At 41.3% G+C, this 22,657-nt stretch overlaps 1 protein-coding gene across 1 annotated transcript in view; it reads left to right on the top strand.

Moving 5' to 3' along the window:
- The first annotated feature begins 3,588 nt into the window (after positions 1 to 3,588).
- The window catches only part of LOC127567850 (4-trimethylaminobutyraldehyde dehydrogenase-like), a 44,485-nt gene continuing 25,416 nt past the window's right edge, over positions 3,589 to 22,657 (top strand). The window contains exon 1 of the mRNA XM_052010989.1: positions 3,589 to 4,033. Within this exon, the coding sequence (XP_051866949.1) occupies positions 3,868 to 4,033 (166 nt within the window). The 5' untranslated portion in view covers positions 3,589 to 3,867. The remainder of the gene's footprint in view (positions 4,034 to 22,657) is intronic.

The following is a 22,657-nucleotide window of genomic DNA, read 5'->3' as shown; positions in this document are numbered from 1 at the left end:
CATTCTAGCTGTGGTCACTTTTTTTCAGTATCATAATAGTAAAACAAAATCTAAATGTTTGTGACAGTAAAAGACCTCAAGGCGCTATTTAAAAGAAAATAGAGAATTCTCTTATTTCTTCACACACCATTGTTAATTATTCTTCTGTTTGTGGATCATGCTATCTCCAAATAGACTACATAACACTTGTTTGGTAGTCTATTTGCTGATCAATATTAAAGCACATTGGAATATCCTGTGCATGTTTGTGTTGTATGTTGGGTTGTTTCTTTTTGTTAAATGTATTACATAAATCCAAGTCAATTAAATGTTGTATGTTATTTAACTTTAAAATTTGCACTTTATTTTCAATTTACTATATAGCAGTATTGTTTGCTGTAACAGGTAATTAGGATAAATTTGATTCAAAGTCCCAGGATGGAATACATTGTTAATCCATTGTTTTCCTCTCAGTGTTCATACAGGTCATACTCCATGGAACAGGCCCTTTGGCCCATAGAGCCGATGCCAACCATCAAACACCCATTTATACAAACCCTACAATAATCCCATTTTAGTCTTCCCATGTTCTCCTCAACTCACCCTCCACCCCCCCCCCCCCCCCCCCCCCCCCCCCGCCCTTCGAGGTTCTACCACTCACCTACACACTTGGAGTGGTTCGTCATGATCATTTGACCTGCCAATTTTTGTGTCTTTGGAATGTGGGAGGAAACCCACATGGTCACAGAATGCACAAACTCCATACAGGCGGCATCAGAGGTCATGATTGCTTGAGTTCTGAGACTGCAGCTATGCTAGCAGTGCTACACTGATGCCCAAATTGCTGTTCTTTTTCTTTACTTCATTCTTAAGAAACACAAACGCTGCCGCATTTTGAATTCTTTCAAAACATACTTGAGATACTCTCACATTTTGCATTTATATGGTATAGGCTCTGATTGAGCATGGTGTGCCCTTACATCCAAAATTAGAAGTGTGATTTTACAGATGGCATGGGCATGTTCTGCCAAGAAATCTACAGCTCCATTAGCAAGTGCTCTGCTGTTATTGAAGAAGCAGTAAGGGTTTACGCCATCAGTGCCCCATTATTAAAAACCCTTTTAGTTCTTCTTGGCTTAGAGGCTTGAAAGAGGTAGTAGGTTTGATTGTTAGATGGGCCACACTATTAGCAGCCTGTTAAAATTGGCAATGTTTGTGCTATTGTCTAACTGCATTTCAGGCACCATAACCCCTTCTAGACTGTGACTCAGTTGACATTTAATGTTCACAAAGCTATTAAAATTAAATAATTGAAATGAGTGAAAAGAAATAAAAAGATTGTCCAGTGGAATGGATCTCTTAAAAAATAAGATATTGTTTTCTGAGATCAGGTATGTAACAATACAAGGATTGAAGTCTTTGTTTAAGTTTAAAGTTAGTTATTTGTTTATCTATTTGTAGTGGAACAGCTAGCTTCATGGATCTAATTCCTGAGATTCCCTAACCACCAGCACTGTAGCACTTTCAGCAAAAGGATTGTGGTGGTTCGAGGCAGCAGTACTCCATCAACTTCTCCAGGACAATTAGGAATGGGCAATAAATGCTGGTCTTGTTGGCAACACCAACAGCTCATAAGTGAATAAGAGAGAAGACAAGCTGGAGAACAACTACTTCTGTAACATTTTCCAAGTTTTTCTACAGCTGCAAACCAAGAATAATTGACGTGCAGCAGTAAGTTGAGTAAAGAAGAAAAGCTCAGTAATTTACAACATCTAACGTTAGATTTTAAATGTAAATTTAAGTGTTTGATTTACTTACATAGTATATTGTTAAAGTAATCATTTCACCAATGGATGTAATTTTTAAAATTTCTGATTCAGAACTGCTTTCTTGAATAGCCTCTTGTCTCATGCTTTATCAAAGGCCTTCTGAAAATCCAAATACACTACATAATTTGGTTCACCTTCAGTTAGTTGCAATAAAAATCATAACAGACTCAGACTTGTCAACCTTGATTTCCGACATTGATCCATGTTGACTCTGCCCAATTCTATTATTATTTTCCAAGTGCCCTGTTACCACTTCCTTATTAATAGGTTTCAGCATTTTTCCTACTGATGTCAGGCTATCTGATCTATAGTTACCTTTGGTTCCTCTCCCTTTTCTTAAGAATTAGTGTTACATATGCAATCTTTAAATCTATGGGAAATGTACTAAAATCATTGGAAACACAAGAGACTGCAGATGCTGGAATTTGGAGCAAAAAACAAACTGTTGGAGAAACTTGTGAGTAGCATCTGTAGAGGAACTAAGTATGTTTTGGGTTGAGGCCCTGCATCAGGACTGAATTTAAATTTTTTAAAAAATTTTATTTACAGCATGGTAACAGGCCCTTCCGGCCCAACGAGTCCGTGCCGCCCATTTTAAACCCAAATTAATTTACCCGTACATCTTTGCAATGTGGGAGGAAACCGGAGCACCTGGAGGAAGCCCACGCAGACACGGGCGAACATACAAACTCCTTACAGACAGTGACGGGAATTGAACCCCGATCACTGGCACTGTAATAGCGTTGCGCTAACCGCTACGCTACCATGCCGTGAGTGGAGAAGGAAGGTAGCTGGTATAAAGAAAGGTGGAGGGGTAAGACGGGGGCAGATTGTGATAGGTGGACAGAAGGGATATGAGATGATAGACAGAACCAGGTGGGGGGGGGGGGGGTGGTGAAGGTCTCATTGGAAAAATTATTAAAACCATTGGAAATTTGAAATATGACAATCAGTGCATCCACTATCTCCATAGCCACCATCAAAACTCTGGGATGCTGGTAATCAGATTCCGAAGACTCATTATCTTGCAGTCGTAGTAATTTCTCCATTTTTCTTACTATTGCTAATTTCTTTGAGGTCCTCATTCACTCCAGACCCACTATTGGAGATTTTCTGTGTCATCTTCCATGAAGATTAAATATTTGGCTCACTGCTATTTCCTTATTCTCCATGATCTCCCATCTTGGTCAGTGAGGGTCGCGCATTGTACGTCCTCCCTGTGTCTGAGTGGGTTTCCTCCGGGTGCTCCAGTTTCCTCCCACATTCCAAAGATGTAGGGGTTAGGAAGTCGTGGGCATGCTACATTAGCGCTGGAAGCGTGGCGACGCTTGCGGGCTGCCCCTGGAAGACTCTACGCAAAAAGATGCATTTCACTGTGCTTCGATGTACAGATGACTAATAAAGATATCTATATACTTCTGCTAATCTTTTCCCTATAACATATCCATTGAAGTTCTCTCATCTGCCTTTATGTTTACCTGTACCCTACCCTCATATTCTAATTTTCTTCCCCTTTTCATTCTCTTGATTCCCTTTTGCTGAATCATGAACATTTTCCAGCACTGGGATTTGCTGCTTTTTTTTTAAGCAACGTTGTATACCCTTTGATCTGATACTATCTTAAGCTGCTCTTAAAACCCATCCGCTTCAGCCAGTTGCTTAAATTGAGACAACGGTTATTTTACAACAGGGCGGGCTCCAAGCTTGATTGGCAGGCGTAGTACCGAATTAGTTCCACCTCGCCTGGTTGCAGCTTTGTTAGTATACGCCCCACACTCCGGGTTTCTGCAAGCTCCCTCCAATCGGCGGCAAGAAACAGTTTTTACTGCTGTAGCATAAGTCTATCGAACTGCAGAGTTGAGTTAGTCGATTGCATTTCTTTTAAAAGAATCTACTCTCTCCCCCTAGATATTTCCAAACAAAGAAAGTGCAACAGACTCTGCTGCAGAAGTTTTCTTGTGTGTTGTGCTCGTTTTGTTTTCAACATATTTATCAACTGCCCTTTCATTCCTCTTACTGAAGTGCAGTGGCCGGCATTGCTGGGCCCAGCAAGGCCTCGATGGAAATCTTGCGTACTCGCCTGATTCCAACTTCTCTGCTCCGTGCCGCTTCCACGGGTGCTTTCCAGCTCAAGGAACCGCTCAACTACCGACACGGGGGCAGGGTGCAGCCGTGCAAAAGCGGTGAGGACAGCAGGAGGGAGCAAGTGCATGAGCCTGCCTCAGGTACAGTGGCTTGATATGGTGGGGTGGCGGTATTTTCTGCAGCCACCATGACTAGTATTGTGACTGCTAAGCATAGAAATTAAGAGCAGGAGTAGACCTTTCGGGCTTGCTCCACCATTCAGTATGATCATGGATCAAGTGTCTTACAACAGCGGGATAGAAGCTGTCCTTGAACATGGTGGTGCGTGCTTTCAGACTTCTGTATCTTCTGCCCGAGGGGAGAGGGGAGGAGAGAGAATGTCCTGGGTGGGAGGGGGTCTTTGATTAGGTTGGCTGCTTTAGCGAGGTAGCGAGAAGTGTAGGCAGAGTCTGTGGAGGAGGAGGCTGGTTATCGTGCTCCTGTCCACAACTCTGCAGTTTCCTGCGGACTTGGGCAGAGCAGTTGCCATACCAAGCCTTGATGTGTCAGGATCGGATGTTTTCTGTGGTACATCTATAAAAATCAGTGAGGGTCAACGGGCACATGCCGAATTTCTTTAGCCTCCTGAGGAAGTAGAAGTGCTGGTGTGCTTTCTTGGCCATGGCATCTACACGGTTGGACCAGGACAGGACTAATCCTTCTTAAATATATTTAATGATTTGATCTCAGCTGCCCTCTGTAGTAGAGAATTAAAGACGTTCACCACTCTGGGTGAAGAGTTATCCTACCCTCAGTCCCAAGACAGTGACCACTTGTTTTGGAATCAGGGACATCTTTGCATTTAGTCTGTCTAGTCCTGTCCTTATAACTTTCATTGAGGTCCCCTCTCATGTTTCTGAATTCCAGCAAATTTAAGCGCAATTATCCCAATCTCTCTTTCTTTGTCAGACCTGTTACCCCATGAACCTTCACTGCACTCCCTCTATAGCAAGAACACAGTGGCACAGATAGTGGAGCTGCTGCCTCATAGCTCCAATAATCCAAACTCAATCCTGATCTCTGCGCACTCTCCCTTTTGACTGTATGGGTTTCCTCCCACATCCCAAAGATATGCAGGTTGGTAGGTTAATTGGCCACTGTAAATTGCCTGTGGTGTGTAGGTGAGTTGTAGAATCTGGGGGTTGTGGGGAGAAGAAGAAATTGGGATTAGTGTAGTATTACTATAAATGGATGCTTGTTGGTCAGCACAGACTCGGTAGGGCAAAAGGTCTGCTTTTCGGTATGACTCTATGAACCTTTGTTAGATAAAGACGCCAAAACTACAAACAGATACTCAAAATGTGGTCTCTAAGGCCTTGTACAAATGCAGATACATGTCCCTGCTTTTCTCAATTCTTCTTGCTATATAGGCTAACAAACTATTTGCTGCCTTAACCACTTGCTGCATTTGCATGCCTACTTTCATCGACTAGTGCACAAGGACATCCAGGTTTCACTGCACCTCCCCTGATTTGCCCTGAACTTTTCAATATCCCACTACTTATTGCCTGTAACTTGAAATAGAACCCACTGATTCTATTATGTTTCCTCTCTACCAACCAGTTCTCAGTCCATGGCAGTACATTACACCCAATAATGTGTACTTCAAATTTGCACACTCATCACTTATGTGGAACCTTGTCGAGAGTCTTCTGAAAGTCCAAATACATTACATCAACTTGTTCTCCTCCTTCATTCTACTAGTGACATCCTCAAAAAAAAATTCCAGTAGATTGTCAAGAATGATCTCTCTTTTAAAAGTTCGTGCTGACCTTGACAGATCTTGTGATTATTTTACCAATGCTTTGCTATTACAGCTATAATAATTTTTCCCACTATGGATGTTGGGCTAACCAGTCAGTACATCCCTGTTTTCTTTTTTAAATAATGGGATTACATTAGCTACCTTCCGATCTTTTTGGAACTGATTTAGAGTTTAAAGGCTCTTGGAAAATAAACACCAAAGCATCCACATTTTGAGGATCGCTTCCTTAAGTGCACTGCAATACAGAGTATCGAATCCTGTAGATTTCTCAGACTTCAACTCCATCAATTTTGTAAGCACTTTTTCCCTACCAATATAGATTTCTTTCAGTTCCTCTCTCTCACTAAGACCTTGGGAGTTTAGTTGCATCCTCCTCTGTGAAAACAGACCCAAAGAATTGTTCAAGTGGTCTGCTATTTCTTTGTTCCCTATTACCAATTACCATTTCTAAATGCAATGGCCCTATTTTCCAATACTCTATTTCCCTTCTCTTAATTAATCTCTTAGTCCCCTGTTGTGCTCCAAACTGATATCAAATCTTGGGTTTGGTGCTTTTTCGGGCTAATTTATAGGTCTTCTCCTTGGATCTGAGATGATCTCTAATTTCCCTTGTTTGCTATCCTGTTTTAATTTTGTCCCAGTTAGGACTAAACAATTATTGTAGTTCATCCATGCATTCCTTAAATGTTTACCTTTGCCAATCCAACATCAACTCCATAAGTAACATTTCCCAATCTATCTTACCAAACATTGCCTCATACTGTAGTAGCTTCCTTTATGTAGGGTCAGTACTCCGGTCTCTCAATCCACTACATTATTCTCCATCTAATTGAAGAATTCTGTCATGTTGCACTCGGTCCTCCCCAAGGGGCTTCATATATACAGTGGCATGCAAAAGTTTGGGCACCCCTGGTCAAAATTTCTGTTACTGTGAATAGCTAAGCAAGTAAAAGATGACCTGATTTCCAAAAGGCATAAAGTTAAAGATGACACATTTCTTTAATATTTTAAGCAAGATTACTTTTTTATTTCCATCTTTTACAGTTTCAAAATAACAAAAAAGGAAAAGGGCCCGAAGCAAAAGTTTGGGCACCCTGCATGGTCAGTACTTAGTAACACCCCCTTTGGCAAGAATCATAGCTTGTAAATGCTTTCTGTAGCCAGCTAAGAGTCTTTCAATTCTTGTCTGGGGGATTTTCGCCCATTCTTCCTTACAAAAGGCTTCTAGTTCTGTGAGATCCTTGGGCCGTCTTGCATGCACTGCTCTTTTGAGGTCTATCCACAGATTTTCGATGATGTTTAGGTCGGGGGACTGTGAGGGCCATGGCAAAACCTTCAGCTTGTGCCGCTTGAGGTAGTCCATTGTGGATTTTGAGGTGTGTTTAGGATCATTATCCTGTTGTAGAAGCCATCCTCTTTTCATCTTCAGCTTTTTGTTTTACAGACGGTGTGATGTTTGCTTCCAGAATTTGCTGGTATTTAATTGAATGCATTCTTCCCTCTACCAGTGAAATGTTCCCCGTGCCACTAGCTGCAACACAAGCCCAAAGCATGATCGATCCACCCCCGTGCTTAATGGTTGGAGAGGTGTTCTTTTCATGAAATCCTGCACCCTTTTTTCTCCAAACATACCTTTGCTCATTGTGGCCAAAAAGTTCTATTTTAACTTCATCAGTCCACAGGACTTGTTTCCAAGATGCATCAGGCTTGTTTAGATGTTCTTTTGCAAACTTCTGACGCTGAATTTTGTGGTGAGGACGCAGGAAAGTTTGGACTGTCCTTTTGCCTGTCCTCCCTAAATAATGAATATCCGGGATGTTTAGTCCCCATTCTTGGCACTCTACCCCCGTGCAGTCATGGGCTCCGTGATCCAAATTATATCATACCTGTTGACAGTAAACTCTCATATAACCAATATTAATGTATTTGGAATTCTCAGGCAACTGGCAAAAAAATTGTGCTTATGAAAATAAGGTCAAACGGTGAATTTTATTTTGTTCAAAGTAAGTGTGAAAATATATTTTTAGTTATTTACCTTTATACGTAAGTTGTAAGCTGATTAGTAGAAACATCCTTGTGATGGTGAGTACAGTCATTCATTTGATTTATTTTTGCTTTATTTTACATTAATACTGTTTTGCCTTAAAATATAGAATTGCAGTTTAAAACATGGTCAGCATATAGTTCAGTAAAGGTTTATGCATAGAATACTAGTGTGTGATATACAGTAAATTTCTTTTGAGCAATTCTCATGCAACCAGCATATTCATGCAACTGGCACCCTCCCTCCTCCCCCAGTCCCCATTCCCCATAGATGCCAGATGGCTGAGAGTACACTGTACATTGTCACGAACCAGCAACAAAAGAAACACACTGAGCATGATTCAGTGTTAAAAACTATTTTATTAATCACTACTTATGGTAATACGTAAAACAAAAGTAAAAATGTTAGTATGTTAGAATTCAAAAATGTTAAACCTCGAAAGTTAACCCCAAAACTAAACTCTTCGTGTGTGTGTGTGTGTGTGTGTGTGTGTGTGTGTGTGGCAAAGTCCAAAACTCCCAGTTCCGGAATGGTTCTTAAAGTTCAGTTCCGCAAGCCATAGGTGAAACATAAGTAAGGGCTTCTTCAACAACCACCGTTGTCTGAAGATAAGACGTAGACGTAGAGAAACATAGAGAGAGTAAATACGAAATCCAAATGTTCCACGATGGAATCCCAGCGACACTTCAGTGTTCACTCGGTAGTGACTTCCTCACCCCGAAAAGCATCCGAATCGTGGTCGTCCACACACAAATACCTGTTTCCTTCTACAGGTCAGCAACAAAGTGAACTCCACCGGATTACTTCCAACTTCCATACATGGATTTCAGTGGCAAACACAGTTATTGTTTCTCATCCATCGATAGAGAAAACTAGCAGGCTGGTGTCTCTCTCCCTTCTCTCTCTCTCTCTTCTTCTTCTTCTAACTTCTTCAACAACGTCATTACGTCCTTTATCTTCTATTGACGTAAGCACGCCCCACACACACATACACACACACTCTCTATCTTAAAGGGACTTTCACTGAGTCCGTAACACCTCCCACCTAAAAAAAAATTTTTCCCAAGAAAAATTTAACCGTGTACACAGTTAGTAATGTTAATAATTATCATGCTACACAACTACAGACTATCAGATTAGTACAGATATATGTTTCCCATTTAACATCGGGAAAGACAATCAGCAATCACATTATCTTTGCCTTTAATGTGAGTAATCATGAGATCAAACTCTTGCAAAATTAAACTCCAGTTTAACAGCCTTCTGTTCTCGTTTTTGACTTGGCTCAGAAACACCAATGGGTTATGATCTGTATACACAGTCAATGGTTTCTGAGCGGTGCAAACATATACACTGAAATGTTGCGAGGCTAAAACAAGCGACAGTAATTCTTTCTCTATGGTGGAATAATTCTTTTGATGCTCATTAAATTTCTTTGAAAAGTAAGCTACAGGATGGTCAATATCATCAAGGTCACCCTTCTGCAATAACACAGCTCCTGCAGCTTCATCACTGGCATCTACTGCTAATGAAAATGGCTTTTCAAAGTCAGGTGTTTTGAGCACAGGATGGTAGCATAAAATGGCTTTCAGCTTCTCAAATGCTTCTTGACAAGAATCTGTCCAAACAAACTTTACTCCCTTCTTCAGAAGATTAGTTAGGGGAAGAGCAATATCAGCAAAATTTTTACAAAATTTTTGGTAATATCCAACCATTCCCAAAAATCTTCTAACAGTCCTCGTACCTGTGGGAATAGGGAACTCAGATATTACTTGAACTTTTGCCTGAACAGGAGCTTGCTTGCCTTGACCTACAACATAACCAAGATACGTCACAGTGGCATGGCCAAATTCACTTTTAGCCAAGTTAACTGTAAGGTTAGCCTTGGAAAGTCTTTCAAACAACCTTTCTAACGCAGAGATGTGATCTTCCCAAGTATCATTCCCAGTCACTAAGTCGTCAATGTAGGCATCTGTATGTTTTAACACATGAATCACCGAATTAATCATTCTTTGAAATGTTGCCGGAGCATTTTTCATTCCAAATGGTAAAACATTGCATTCATACAATCCAGAAGGGGTTACAAAGGCTGAAATCTCCCTTCCTTTATCTGTTAATGGAACACACCAGTACCCTTTTAATAAGTCAATCTTTGTAAGAAATTTTGCCTTTCCCACTCTATCTATGCAATCATCCACCCTAGGAATAGGGTAAGCATTTGACTTCATTACAGCATTCACTTTCCTGTAATCTGTGCAAAATCTAACAGTTCCATCAGGTTTAGGTACAATAACACAGGGCGAACTCCAATTTGAAGTAGAGTGTCTAATAATATCATTTTCCAACATGTATTTGATTTCCTGATCAACAAGTTTACTTTTTTCCACATTCATTCGATATGGGTGTTGTTTGATTGGTTTTGCATCCCCAACATCAACATCATGGGTAATTATTGATGTTCTGTTTGGAACATCTGGGAACAGATTTTTAAATTTTAAAATTAATTCTCTCGTCTGTTGTTTTTGTGAAACTTGTAAATGGTCCAACTTTGTTTCAAGGTTCTCCAGGATATTTTGGTTTTTTAGTTTCGATGGAACAATATTTGGTCTAAATTGGCCTTCCTCAACATCAACATCAGGCATTCTAGAAACAACCTTTACATCATCCACCAAGGCCACAACTGAATCCCTCTCATAATAAGGCTTTAGCATGTTTACATGACAGAGTTGTGTTTTCTTGCGTCTATCTGATGTTTTGATTATATATGTTAAATCAGTCACTCGAGATTCAATAACATAGGGTCCAGAAAAATGAGATTGCAATGGATTATTTTGGCTAGGGAAAAATACCAACACCTTTTGCCCCACTGCAAATGTCCTAGGCCGAGCACATCTATCAAAATATGTCTTCATTCTTATCTGGCTGGTTTTCAAATTCTCTCTCGCTAGCTGGCAGACTCTCTCCAACCGAGTTTTAAATTTTTGGACATAGTCCAACAGACTCAAGTGCACTTCCTCATTAACCCATTGCTCTCTTAACAACTCCAAAGGTCCTCTCACCTTATGTCCAAATACAAGCTCAAACGGACTAAATCCTATTGACTCTTGGATTGAATCTCTAACGGCAAACAAAAGTAAATGAATACCTTCGTCCCAATCCTTTGTGTTTTCAAAGCAATAAGTCTTCAGCATATTTTTGAGAGTAGAATGAAATCTCTCCAGAGCTCCTTGAGATTCTGGGTGATATGCAGATGATACAATCTGCTTTGCTCCCAGCTCATAGACTAGTTGTTGAAAAAAATTTGACATAAAATTACTACCTTGATCAGATTGGATTTCTTCTGGCAAACCAAACAAGGTAAAAAATTTTAAAAGAGCCTTTGACACCGTCTTGGCCTTAATATTTCTAAGGGGTATTGCCTCTGGAAATCTAGAAGTGGCACACACGATGGTTAACAAATACTGATTTCCAGTCTTAGACTTTGGTAATGGGCCAACACAGTCCACAATCACCTTCGAAAAGGGTTCACCAAAAGCAGGAATTGGTTTCAAAGGAGCCACAGGGGGTTTTTGATTTGGTTTACCTACCATCTGACATGTGTGACAGGTTCGACAAAACATCACCACATCTTTTCTCAAACCAGGCCAATAGAATTGTTTCAAGATCTTCCCTACAGTTTTATTCACCCCAAAATGACCACCCAAAGGCATACTATGGGCCAGGTTTAAAATTTCATCCCTATAAACTTTTGGAACAACAACCTGATGAATAACTTCCCATTCCTCATTAACAGGAACATGAGGAGGTTTCCATTTCCTCATTAACACTCCATTTTTGACATAATATCCAATTGGCACTTTTTCAGTCTCCTCACATGAGAGTGCTTTTTCTTTCAATTCTGTCAACTCAGGGTCCTTTGTCTGTTCCACCATAAAATCCTTCCTCGACAAAGACAAATCTTTAAATTCAGGCTCACTATAAGGATGTTGATCCTCCAGTGAAGACAGAAAAGTCTCAGATAAGTCATCATAATTTTCTTCCTGTTTAGGACTGTCACAAGGAACAACTTCAGACTGCACCAGACTGTCTGTCTTGGCTAATTCTCTAGCTCTAGCTCGAGTCACCGCACATGATGGGTAAACATCTGGATCATTCTCAGACTCATCAATCCTTGGTTTGGTCGTTAACCGTACCACAGGAACAATTTCTCCATCCGCAAGGTCATTTCCCAATAACAAAGAAACTCCTTCCACTGGCAACCTAGGTCTTATCCCTATCTCGACTGGTCCTTCTACGAACTTTGACTTTAAAATCACCCTGTGTAAAGGGACAGATATGGTGTCATCTGTAACGCCTCGCACTAGATTTACCTCACCAGTGTCACTTTCTTCACCAAAATTTAAAACACTGTCCAGCAAGAGAGATTGACAAGCCCCAGTATCTCTAAGAATTTTCACTGGCACCTGGGGTGACCCATCATTCAGTGAAACAAAACCCTCTGATACATAAGAACGGAATTCCTTTCTCACCTCCTCCAACTTTTCCGCTTTTACCTCTTGCAAGGACTGATCTTTAACAGCATCTCCTAAACCTTTTTGATTTTTAATTGCCTGAAAGCAAGCATTAGGCACAGCTTTCTTCCTTTACTTCAAAAGGGCACAATTAGATATCACATGGCCAGGTTTCTTACAGTAATAACAAGTACGCTCAACAGGTTTCTCCAGCCCTGGCTTCTTTTCATCCTTCCCTTTTTGATTACCTCCCAATTTAATCTCCGGTTTACCTGGATTGTCCTTTTAACTCTTTTGAAAGGTTTTAGGTTGTCCCCATTTGGATTTATGGGTTAAAGCATAATCATCTGCCAACCTAGCAGTTTCTTGTAAAGTTTCCACTGCCTTTTCATTTAAATATGTTGTTAATTCAGCTGGAACACATCTTTTAAAGTCTTCCACTAATATCAATTCTTTCAATTTATCAAAATCCCCACCTACATTTTTAGCCATGTACCATCGTTCAAAACATATTCTCTTTCCATTGGCAAATTCCATATAAGTCTGATCTGCAGATTTCCTCAAGTCTCTAAATTTTTGTCTATAAGCTTCAGGTACCAATTCATAGGCCTTCAATATAGCTTGTTTTACCTTGGTATAATCAACTGCATCCTCAGCAGACAAAGCAGAATAAGCTTTTTGAGCTTTACCTTTAATCACACTCTGTACCATAAGAGCCCATCCTTTCTTTGGCCAGTTTGAACTCACAGCAACCTTTTCAAAATGTTGGAAATACTGATCAAACTGATCTTCCTCAAAAGGAGGGATTAATCGAACCTCCCTGCTGGCTGAAAAACCATCATCAGAATCAGATTCCAAACTCTTTCGCTTCATTTGTAAATCATGCTGCCTCTGTTTCTCCTTCTCCTCACTATCCAGCTCCATCCTCTTCAATTCTGTCTGCTTCATTGCTAGATCAGCCTCTATCTTCATCTGAGTTATCTTTTGTTCGGCCTCTAATTTCTCTCGTTCGGCCTCTGTCTTTAACTGAGTCTGTTCTCGTTCAGCCTCTAATCTCTTTTGCTCTCGTTCAGCTTCTAATTTATTTTGCTCTCGTTCAGCCTCTATCTTTGCCAGCTGCACCTGTGCCTCAGAAATTGCTATTTCACTGCCAGGAAACTGTTTTAACACTTCCTTCTCAAACACCTTCCTTTCCACATAATGGCCAGCTATCAGTCTCTGAATATCTGCCTTTCTCATAGACTGCTTTACTTCTGTAAGGTTTAACCTTGTAGCAATCTTTATCAGATCATTCTTTTTCGCCACCTCCAATCCCTTTTGGGTTGGTGACTCCAAAAATGCCTTAATATCCATTGCTGCTGGTTTCCACACACACAAGCCAGTTAAAAAGAATTTATCAGACCTCCCTCAAAAATCCTTGGATTGAATCCCGAACAATCTCGTCAATCTGGGGAACGATCCCAGACGACACTCGTTAATCTTTGGATTGGATCCCGGACGAGCCCCCAATTTTGTCACAAACCAGCAACAAAAGAAACACACTGAGCATGATTCAGTGTTAAAAACTATTTTATTAATCACTACTTATGGTAATACGTAAAACAAAAGTAAAAATGTTAGTATGTTAGAATTCAAAAATGTTAAACCTCGAACGTTAACCCCAAAACTAAACTCTTCGTGTGTGTGTGTGTGTGTGGCAAAGTCCAAAACTCCCAGTTCCTGAATGGTTCTTAAAGTTCAGTTCCGCAAGCCATAAGGTGAAACATGAGCAAGGGCTTCTTCAACAACCACCGTTGTCTGAAGATAAGACGTAGACGTAGAGAAACATAGAGAGAGTAAATACGAAATCCAAATGTTCCACGATGGAATCCCAGCGACACTTCAGTGTTTACTCGGTAGTGACTTCCTCACCCCGAAAAGCATCCGAATCGTGGTCGTCCACACACAAATACCTGTTTCCTTCTACAGGTCAGCAACAAAGTGAACTCCACCGGATTGCTTCCAACTTCCATACATGGATTTCAGTGGCAAACACAGTTATTGTTTCTCATCCATCGATAGAGAAAACTAGCAGGCTAGTGTCTCTCTCCCTTCTCTCTCTCTCTCTCCCTCTCTTCTTCTAACTTCTTCAACAACGTCATTACGTCGTTTATCTTCTATTGACGTAAGCACGCCCCACACACACATACACACACACTCTCTATCTTAAAGGGACTTTCACTGAGTTCGTAACAACATCTATTGCGCAAATAATTCACCCACCAGAAAGATGTACTGAGATGCATCTTGCAAAGATAATTGAGTTCAATTTGTTCTTGTCTTGGCTTGAGCATATAACCAAACTTAATTAAGTACCACATTGCCTGACACTGATGCTGTGCTATTGTAGTGTTTTGTGAATATAGGAATAATCTCAGAAATCCTACAATTATCTTGAGCATTCTGTCACAATGTACATGCTCCACTTGCTTTAGAAGCTTTATAAATGTACATCAGAATCGGATTTATTATCACTTCCGTATGATGTGAAATTTGTTGTTTTGTAGCAGCAGTACAGTGCAAAGACATAAAATTATTACAAATTACAAACTAACTAGTGCAAAAGAAAGGAATAATGAGGTACTGTTTATGGGTTCATGGACCGTTCAGAAGTCTGATGGCGGAGGGGAAAAAGCCATTTCTGAATCACTGAGTGTGGGTCTTCAGGCTCCTATACCTTCTCCCCGCGGGTAGTAACAAGAAGAGGGCATGTTCTGGATGGTGAGGGTCCTTAGTGGTGAATGCCACCTTCTTGAGGCACCGCCTCTTGAAGATGTCCTTGATGGTGGGGAGGGTTGTGCTTGTGATGGAACTGGCTGGGTCTACAACCGTCTGCAGCCTCTTACAATCCTGCGCATTGGAGCCACCATACCAGACTGCAATGCAACCAGTCAGAACGCTCTCCACCATACATCTATAGAAATTTGATTGGTGATGTTGAGTGCGAGGTTGTCATTGTGACACTACTCAACCAGCTGACCTATCTCACTCCTGTACGCCTTCTCGTTGCCATCGGAGATTTTACCAACAACAGTGATGTCATCTGCAAACTTATAGATGCTGTTTGAATGTAGAGAGAGTAGAGCAATGGACTAAGTACACATCCTTGATAAGATAAGATATCTTTATTAGTCACACGTACATCGAAACACACAGTGAAATGTATCTCTTGCGTAGAGTGTTCTGGGGTCAGCCCACAAGTGTCACCACGCTTCCAGCGCCAACATAGCATGCCCAGAACTTCCTAACCCATACGTCTTTGGAATGTGGGAGGAAACTGGAGCACCCAGAGGAAACCCACGCAGACACGGGGAGAACGTACAAACTCCTTACAGACAGCGGCCGGAATTGAACCCAGGTCACTGGCGCTGTAAAGTGTTACGCTAACCGCTACACTACCATGCCTGCCCAGGTGCACCTACATTATAATGAGGTGATCTGCATTATAATTACAGGCCAGTTGGAGGAATATGGGCTATTTGGCTAAAGACATGAGATTGGCCTAAGGTACCCACACCATTTTAGCTTCCATGCCATTTATAACCAATATTTAAAAATTTTCCAAAGCATTTCCCTGATTAATTACCCAAATGTTGTTGTGCGTCTGATAATGACACAAAAATGTACAGCATGGAAAGAAGCCATTCAACCCATTGTGTCCACAGTAGCCAGAATTGAGGCATCTTTACAAATCCCACCCTTGAGTTTCTGATGCAGAAGGTCACAGGATATCTAGTACTCCATCTAGGTACATTTTAAACGTTTCAAGGATTTCTGCCTCAATTACTATTTCAGGCAGTTTAGGACCCCACTATTTGACAGAAAAACAAAATTCCCACAACTTCCCTCTAATCCTTCTACCTGTTACCTTAAATTGGTGCCCCCTAAATAGTGATCATTCTGCTAATGAAAGTTGGCACTCTCTTTCATTTATTTTATAACTTAATACATTTTGGTTAAGCTTCCCATCAGCCTCCAGCATGATTTCCTTTCTCTTAGTTATGTAACTTAGCCAATAAGAGTAAACATCCTGTTTGTCTCCTTACCTTAATGTCTCATCTACCTGCCCTGTTCTTTCAGGGTTTCTGAATGCTCCAAGTCCCTCCATACATCTACACTTACAGTCATGGAGTCGTACAGCACAGAAATGGGCCCTTTGGCCCATCACGTCCATGCTGACCCTTTGCTCGTCTACGGTAATCCTACTTGCTCGCATTAGGACCATATCCCCCTATGTCTTGCCTATTTAAGTGTCTGTCTAAATGCCCCTTAACTGCGGTGATTGTATCTCATTCCACCACCACCTCAGGCAGCATGTTCCAGATATCAACCACTCTCTGTGTGGGGAGAAAAATAAACTTATTCCTCAGATCTCCTTTAAAACTCCTTCCTCTCACCTTAAACCTATGTCCTTTTGTTTTTGATACCCCCACAATGGAAAACAAGGTTTTGACTATCCTATCTGTGCCTTTCATAATCTTGTATACTTCTGTCAGGTCACCCCTCAGCCTCCTCCTCGTACCATTCGTTATGTATTCCGTGACTTGTTTGACGTCCCCAAATGTATTACCTCTCATTTCTCTGGATTGAATGCCAATTGCCACTTTTCTGCTATCTCAGTGGTTCAGTAATACCTTCCTGAAGTCCAGAATATTTAACTTCACTATCGCTGGGTGGGCGATTTCAGTGTCATTAACAAATCTTAATAGTGGTTCCTGCACTTAAGTCCAAATCATTGTTGTAAACCACAAAAACCAACTGGACTTGGTATCGAACTCTGCAGAACTCCCCATCAAAATCATTTCAATCTCCAGAATTCCCATTGGTTCCTGCCGCTGAGCCAATATCGGATCCAACACGCCACCTTCTCCTGGATCCCACGGGCTTGATCAGTCTGCCGTGTGATTTTAAATTGCTCTTCATACTTTTTCCAATCATTTTCCAACCACAGATGTTAGGTTGTAATTTTTCCAAACTTGCCAGCCCTCCCAAAACTGTGCCTGCAGCCAGTGGGATTGGAAAATGATACTGTTTCTTAACTTGCCTCTCTTTATCTGGTGATTTATCTACGTTTAAACAATGTTAAGCCATTTGATAATTTTCATTCTTTTTGCTGCATCTATTATTTCATTCACTTCCTCAACCATATTGTCTTTTGTTGTCCACTGCTTTTGACTTCATGGAAGAGTACTCATTAGAATTGTGCCACATTTTACATCTTTGCTCTTTTTTTGTCTCACTACCTTTTGTTATCTTCTTGCCCCTTTTAAGTATTATAAAACATTTTTGTGTTTCCTTGATTTTTCTTGCTAATATTTGCTTCCTGCATTTTTTGTGCTTTCCTAATTTCCTTTCTTAATTTTACCCTCACACTTCCTTCTTGCCTTCTGTAGTATTTTATCTTGCCCTTTATCGATGGCATTATCCCACCTTGCATGCACCTCACACTTGGTGCTGAGGGATTGAGGTCGGGATTTAGGAATCTCATTATCCTAGCCTGCTTATTCTTAGTAGGAACACTATTAATTGGACACTTCACTGCATCCTCCTTGGATGCCTTCCACTGGTTGATCGCCAGTCCACTTTTGCTCATCTTTTGACTGAAACAGGCCCTTTAGCCCACAAAGTCCATGCCAACCATCAAGCACCCATTTGCAGTAATCCCACAGTCATGGATTATAGAGCATAGAGACAGGTCTTTTGGCCCAGCTTGTCTGTGCCGACCAAGGTGCCTACATGAACTAGTCTCATTTGCCTGATTTAGCCCACATCCTTCTAAACCTTTCCTATCCATGTACCTGTCTAAATGTCTTTTAAGCATTGTAATTGTATCCGCCTCTACCACTTCCTCTGGCAGTTCATTCCACATACCCACTAGCCTCTGGAAAATCTTGCCCCTCAGGTCCCCTTGGTAATTTTTCCCTTCATTGTAAGTATATGCCCTCTAGCTTTATACTCCCCTACCCTGGGGGAAAAGGCTGTGACCATTCGCCTTATCTATGCCCCTCATGGTATTATATACCTCCATAAAGTCACCCCTCAGCTTTCTATGCTCCCAGGTAAACAGTCCCAGTCTATCCAATCTCACTTTAAAAACCCAAGCCCTCCAGTCCTGGTAACATCCTCGTGAATTTTTTCTGTACCCTTTCCACCTTTCTATAGCTAGGAACTGTGCACAATACTCCAAGTACTGTTGTAACATGATGTCCCAACTCTTGCACTCAGTGCCCTGACCAATGAAGGCAAGCGTGCCAAATGCCTTTTTCACCACCCTGTCTACCTGTGTCGCGACTTTCAGGGAACTGTGCACTTGTGCCCCTAGGTCTCTCTGTTCTACAAGACTCTCCAGGGCCCTGCCATTTACTGTGTATGTCCTGCCCTGCTTCAACCTACCTAAGTGCAACATTTTGCATTTGTCCGAGTTAACTTCCTTCTGTCATCCCTTGGCCCACTTTCCCGGTTGATCTGGATCCTGTTTTAATATTAGGTAATTTCTTCACTGTCCATATACCACCAATTTTGGCATCATCCGCAAACTTACTAACCATGCCACCTGCATTCTCATCCAAATCATTAATATAGGTGACAAACAACAGTGGTCCTAGCACTGATCCATGTGGCACACCACTGGTCACAGGCCTCCAATCTGAATAACAACCATCCTTTAACATTAACCCTCCAGCAATACTTAAAAGCCATTTAGATAAATACATGGATAGGAGAGGTTGACAGGTCTATGGGCCAAATGCGGGCAGATGGGACTATCTCGCTGGGCAACATAGTCGGCATGGATGAGTTGGGCTGAAGGGCCTGTTTCTATGCTGTGTGACTCTGACTCTGACACTTCCACTCTCTGACTCCTACCACCAAGCCAATTTTGAACTCCTACTCAAGGAATTCACCTGACACCAGCTGCCTGTACCTGACCTATACCCCCTCCTTTTTTCTGACCAGAGCTTCAATATCCCTCGTGAACTAGGGCTTCCTAATCCTGCCAGCCTTGCCCTTCACGCTGACAGGCGCATACTGGCCCTGAACTCTCCCTATATCGCTTTTTAAAAGCCTCCCACTTGTCAGACATTCCTTTACCTGCAAACAACCTTCCCCAATCTACCTTTGCAAGTTCCTGTCTAATGCCATCAAAGTTCGCCTTGCCGCAATGTAGGATTTTAATATGTAGACCTGTCCTATCTTTTTCCATAACTATTTAAAAACTAATAGAATTATAGTCACTGGTCTCAAAGTGCTTCGCCCTTGACACTTCAGTCACTTGCCCTGCCTCATTTCACAATAAGAAGTCCAGTGTTGCCCCTTTCTAGTAGGGCCATCTACATATTACTTGACAAAACTTTCCTGGACATACTGAACAAATTCTGCCCCATCTAATCCCTTCACACTATGGCAGTCCCAGTCAATATTAGGGAAGTTAAAATCTCCTACTATTACAGTCCTATTATTCTTACAGCTATCTTGGATCTCCCTACATATTTGCTCCTCTAATTTCTGCTGACTGCTGCGGGCCTATTGTACAATCCCATCAAAGTGATCACCCACTTCTTATTTCTGAGTTCCACCCGCATAGCCTTACTGGTATATCCTCTCTGTGATGTTCTCCCTAATTAAAAGTGCAACTCTCCCCCTCGCTTATATCCACCTCTGTAGTATCTGTAGCCCAGAGCATTGAGCTGCCAGTCCTGCCCCTCCCTCAACCATGTTTCTGTTAAGGCTATAATATCCCAGTCCCATGTACCTATCCATGCCCAGAGTTCATCTGTTTTACCTGTCAGGCCTCTTGGATTAAAATAAATGCAGTTAAGCCTATCAGACCTTCCTTGCCCCTGCCTGTCCTGCCTACTGAACTTGCCACATTCCCATCAATTTTCCTCAGATTCTACCATTCACCTACACACTAGGGGCAATTTACACTTCCCAATTAACCTATTAAATCACACATCTTTGGGATATGAGAAGAAACTGGATCACCCAGAGGAAACCCGTACACTCAGAGAAAGCATGCAAATTCCACTCAAACAGCACCAGAGAACAGGGTTAAGTTTGGGTTTCTGGAGCTGTGAGGCAGCAGCTGTGGTGGCTGCACTGGTGAGTTATCTGTTGGCTACTACCATGCGATGTACTCTGTGTTTGCATTCAAATTGTGCTGGATTCCCTTACTTCCAATGCAGATTTGTGGTTTTGGAAGCTGGTACTGCTTCTGAAAGATGCCTACAACATTAAAATAGTCAAGCTGCCTTTGCTTGTGGAGATACTCGGAATACCCAGTTCCTGCAATAGTTGGTGCAGAAACTTGTTGCACCTCTGCTTGTAATACTGGGAAAATTCACTCATTGAATCACTGAATACAAGCAGTTTGCACTGGTTTGACTTAGAGACCACCATCCTCCTGGGGCTCAGACAGGCCCTGCCCCTGTGTAACGGATGTTCAGAATGTGGGAGCAAAACATTGTGAAGATACCACAAAGCAGTTTGCACCTGGAAGTAACAGATGCTAGTGCAGCCATTGTAGCATGCTTTGTTCTCGTAGTATGTTGTTTATAAGAGAAGTCTTGCACTAAGGGCCAATGGATGGAAGGACATTGTGTTCTGGTTTCTTTTGAGACACGTAAACATAAAGAAATTATTTCCATAGTGCCTTTTACATCCCCTTCAGGAAGTCCCAAAGCACTTTGCACTCAAATTACTGTTGAGCCTTATTTGTCACTTTTGCTGTCTTTCCTACATTCCAGCGAATTTATACACAGCTATCTCCCAGAAACAGCAATGATCACATAATCTGATTTTATGTTGTTGATTAAGGAGTAAATGTCAGCTCGGATACCAGGATAGGTATCCCCAGTAGTTCTTCAAAATGGTGCAATAATGGGATTCTTACCCATTATTATACTACCAGGCATGGTAGTGTAGCGGTTAGCGTAACACTATTACAGCACCAGCGACCCGGGTTCAATTCCCGCTGCTGTCTGTAAGGAGTTTGTATGTTCTCCCCATGTCCGCTTGGATTTCCTCCGGGTGCTCTGGTTTCCTCCCACATTCCAAAGATGTACGGGTTAGGAAGTTGTGGGCATGTGGTCTTGGCTCCGGAAGCATGACAACACTTGCGGGTTGCCCCCAGAACACTTGACGCTAAAGATTCATTTCACTGTGTGTTTCGATGTACATGTGACTAATAAAGATATCTTTTTACCTCCACCTGAGAGAACAGTCAGAACTACACTTTATCAATTCATTCGAAGGTCAACACCTTTAACAGAGCAGCTCTCTCCAACAATGACTCTCCAAACCAATCTGGTTTCGTCTGCCCATTTAGAAATTATGTAATTGAATCCAAAGTTTAAATTGTCAATAAGTTGTTCCTGGTATTGATCATTGTAGAATCCTATATACCATCTTATGTCACTCTGAATACTGACCTTTTACCTCTTTTCCTGATGTCTGCCCCACTTGTCCCCTGACCCTGTACACTTTACCCAGAGTCTATTTTTTATCAGTGAATGGTTACCAGAAAATGCAGATTTAAAAAGAAACTGTGGGAGACTTAGGCAGATATTTTTAAAGAGGGTGTAAAAGAAATGGTGATGAAAGCAGGATCCATAATTTTTTTCAAAAGGGAAAATATGAATATTTGGAATTTTTTTTAAAGGCTCGTAAAAAAGGACTAACACAGATAACTGACATGGGAGGACATGATGTTTTCATCATTAAATTCAATTTGAGATAAAAACAGAAAACGCTGGAAACACTCAGCGGTGCAGACAGCGTCTGTGGGAAGAGAAATAGAGTTAATGTTTCAGGTCTGTGACCCTTTGTTGGAAAAGACCCATGTGACAAAGGGTCCCAGACCTGAAACGATAACTCTTGTTTTTCTTCCTCTGTGAATGCAGCCTACCCTGCTGAGGATTTCCAGTATCTTTGTTTTTATTTCAGATTTCAAAAATTTGCTTTTTTTTTTGGTTTGGATTTTCATTAAATGTACATTATTCTTATTTTAACTGTAATAATTCTGTGTTGTGTTTGGTTTTGTATGTTTTTAAACCAGCTAATGTGTGCAACAGCTGCTCAGCTCTCTCTGTCAATTGGCATCCAGACTTCGGTAAATATGCAGAAGCTTGTGGTCATGCTGGTAGCTTACATGTTCTGTGGCGTGACACAGCAGCAGGTGGGGTGACTGCCTGCAAGAACCTTTGTGAATTACTAATATTGTTAAATGTGGAATAGAAAGGCAAATTGTTATTTTGTCAATTCGTATCTTATCAAATTCGGCATGTCCCAGATGACCCTCACCAATGATGACCATCCATAGAAAGCATCCTATCCAGATGCATCACAGCTTGGTATGGCACCTCTTCTG

The sequence above is a fragment of the Pristis pectinata genome, chromosome 3, assembly GCF_009764475.1.
Source record: "Pristis pectinata isolate sPriPec2 chromosome 3, sPriPec2.1.pri, whole genome shotgun sequence".
NCBI lineage: Eukaryota > Metazoa > Chordata > Chondrichthyes > Rhinopristiformes > Pristidae > Pristis > Pristis pectinata.
Note: the sequence above shows the minus strand (reverse complement) of the source record. Positions and strands in the feature narration are given on the sequence as shown.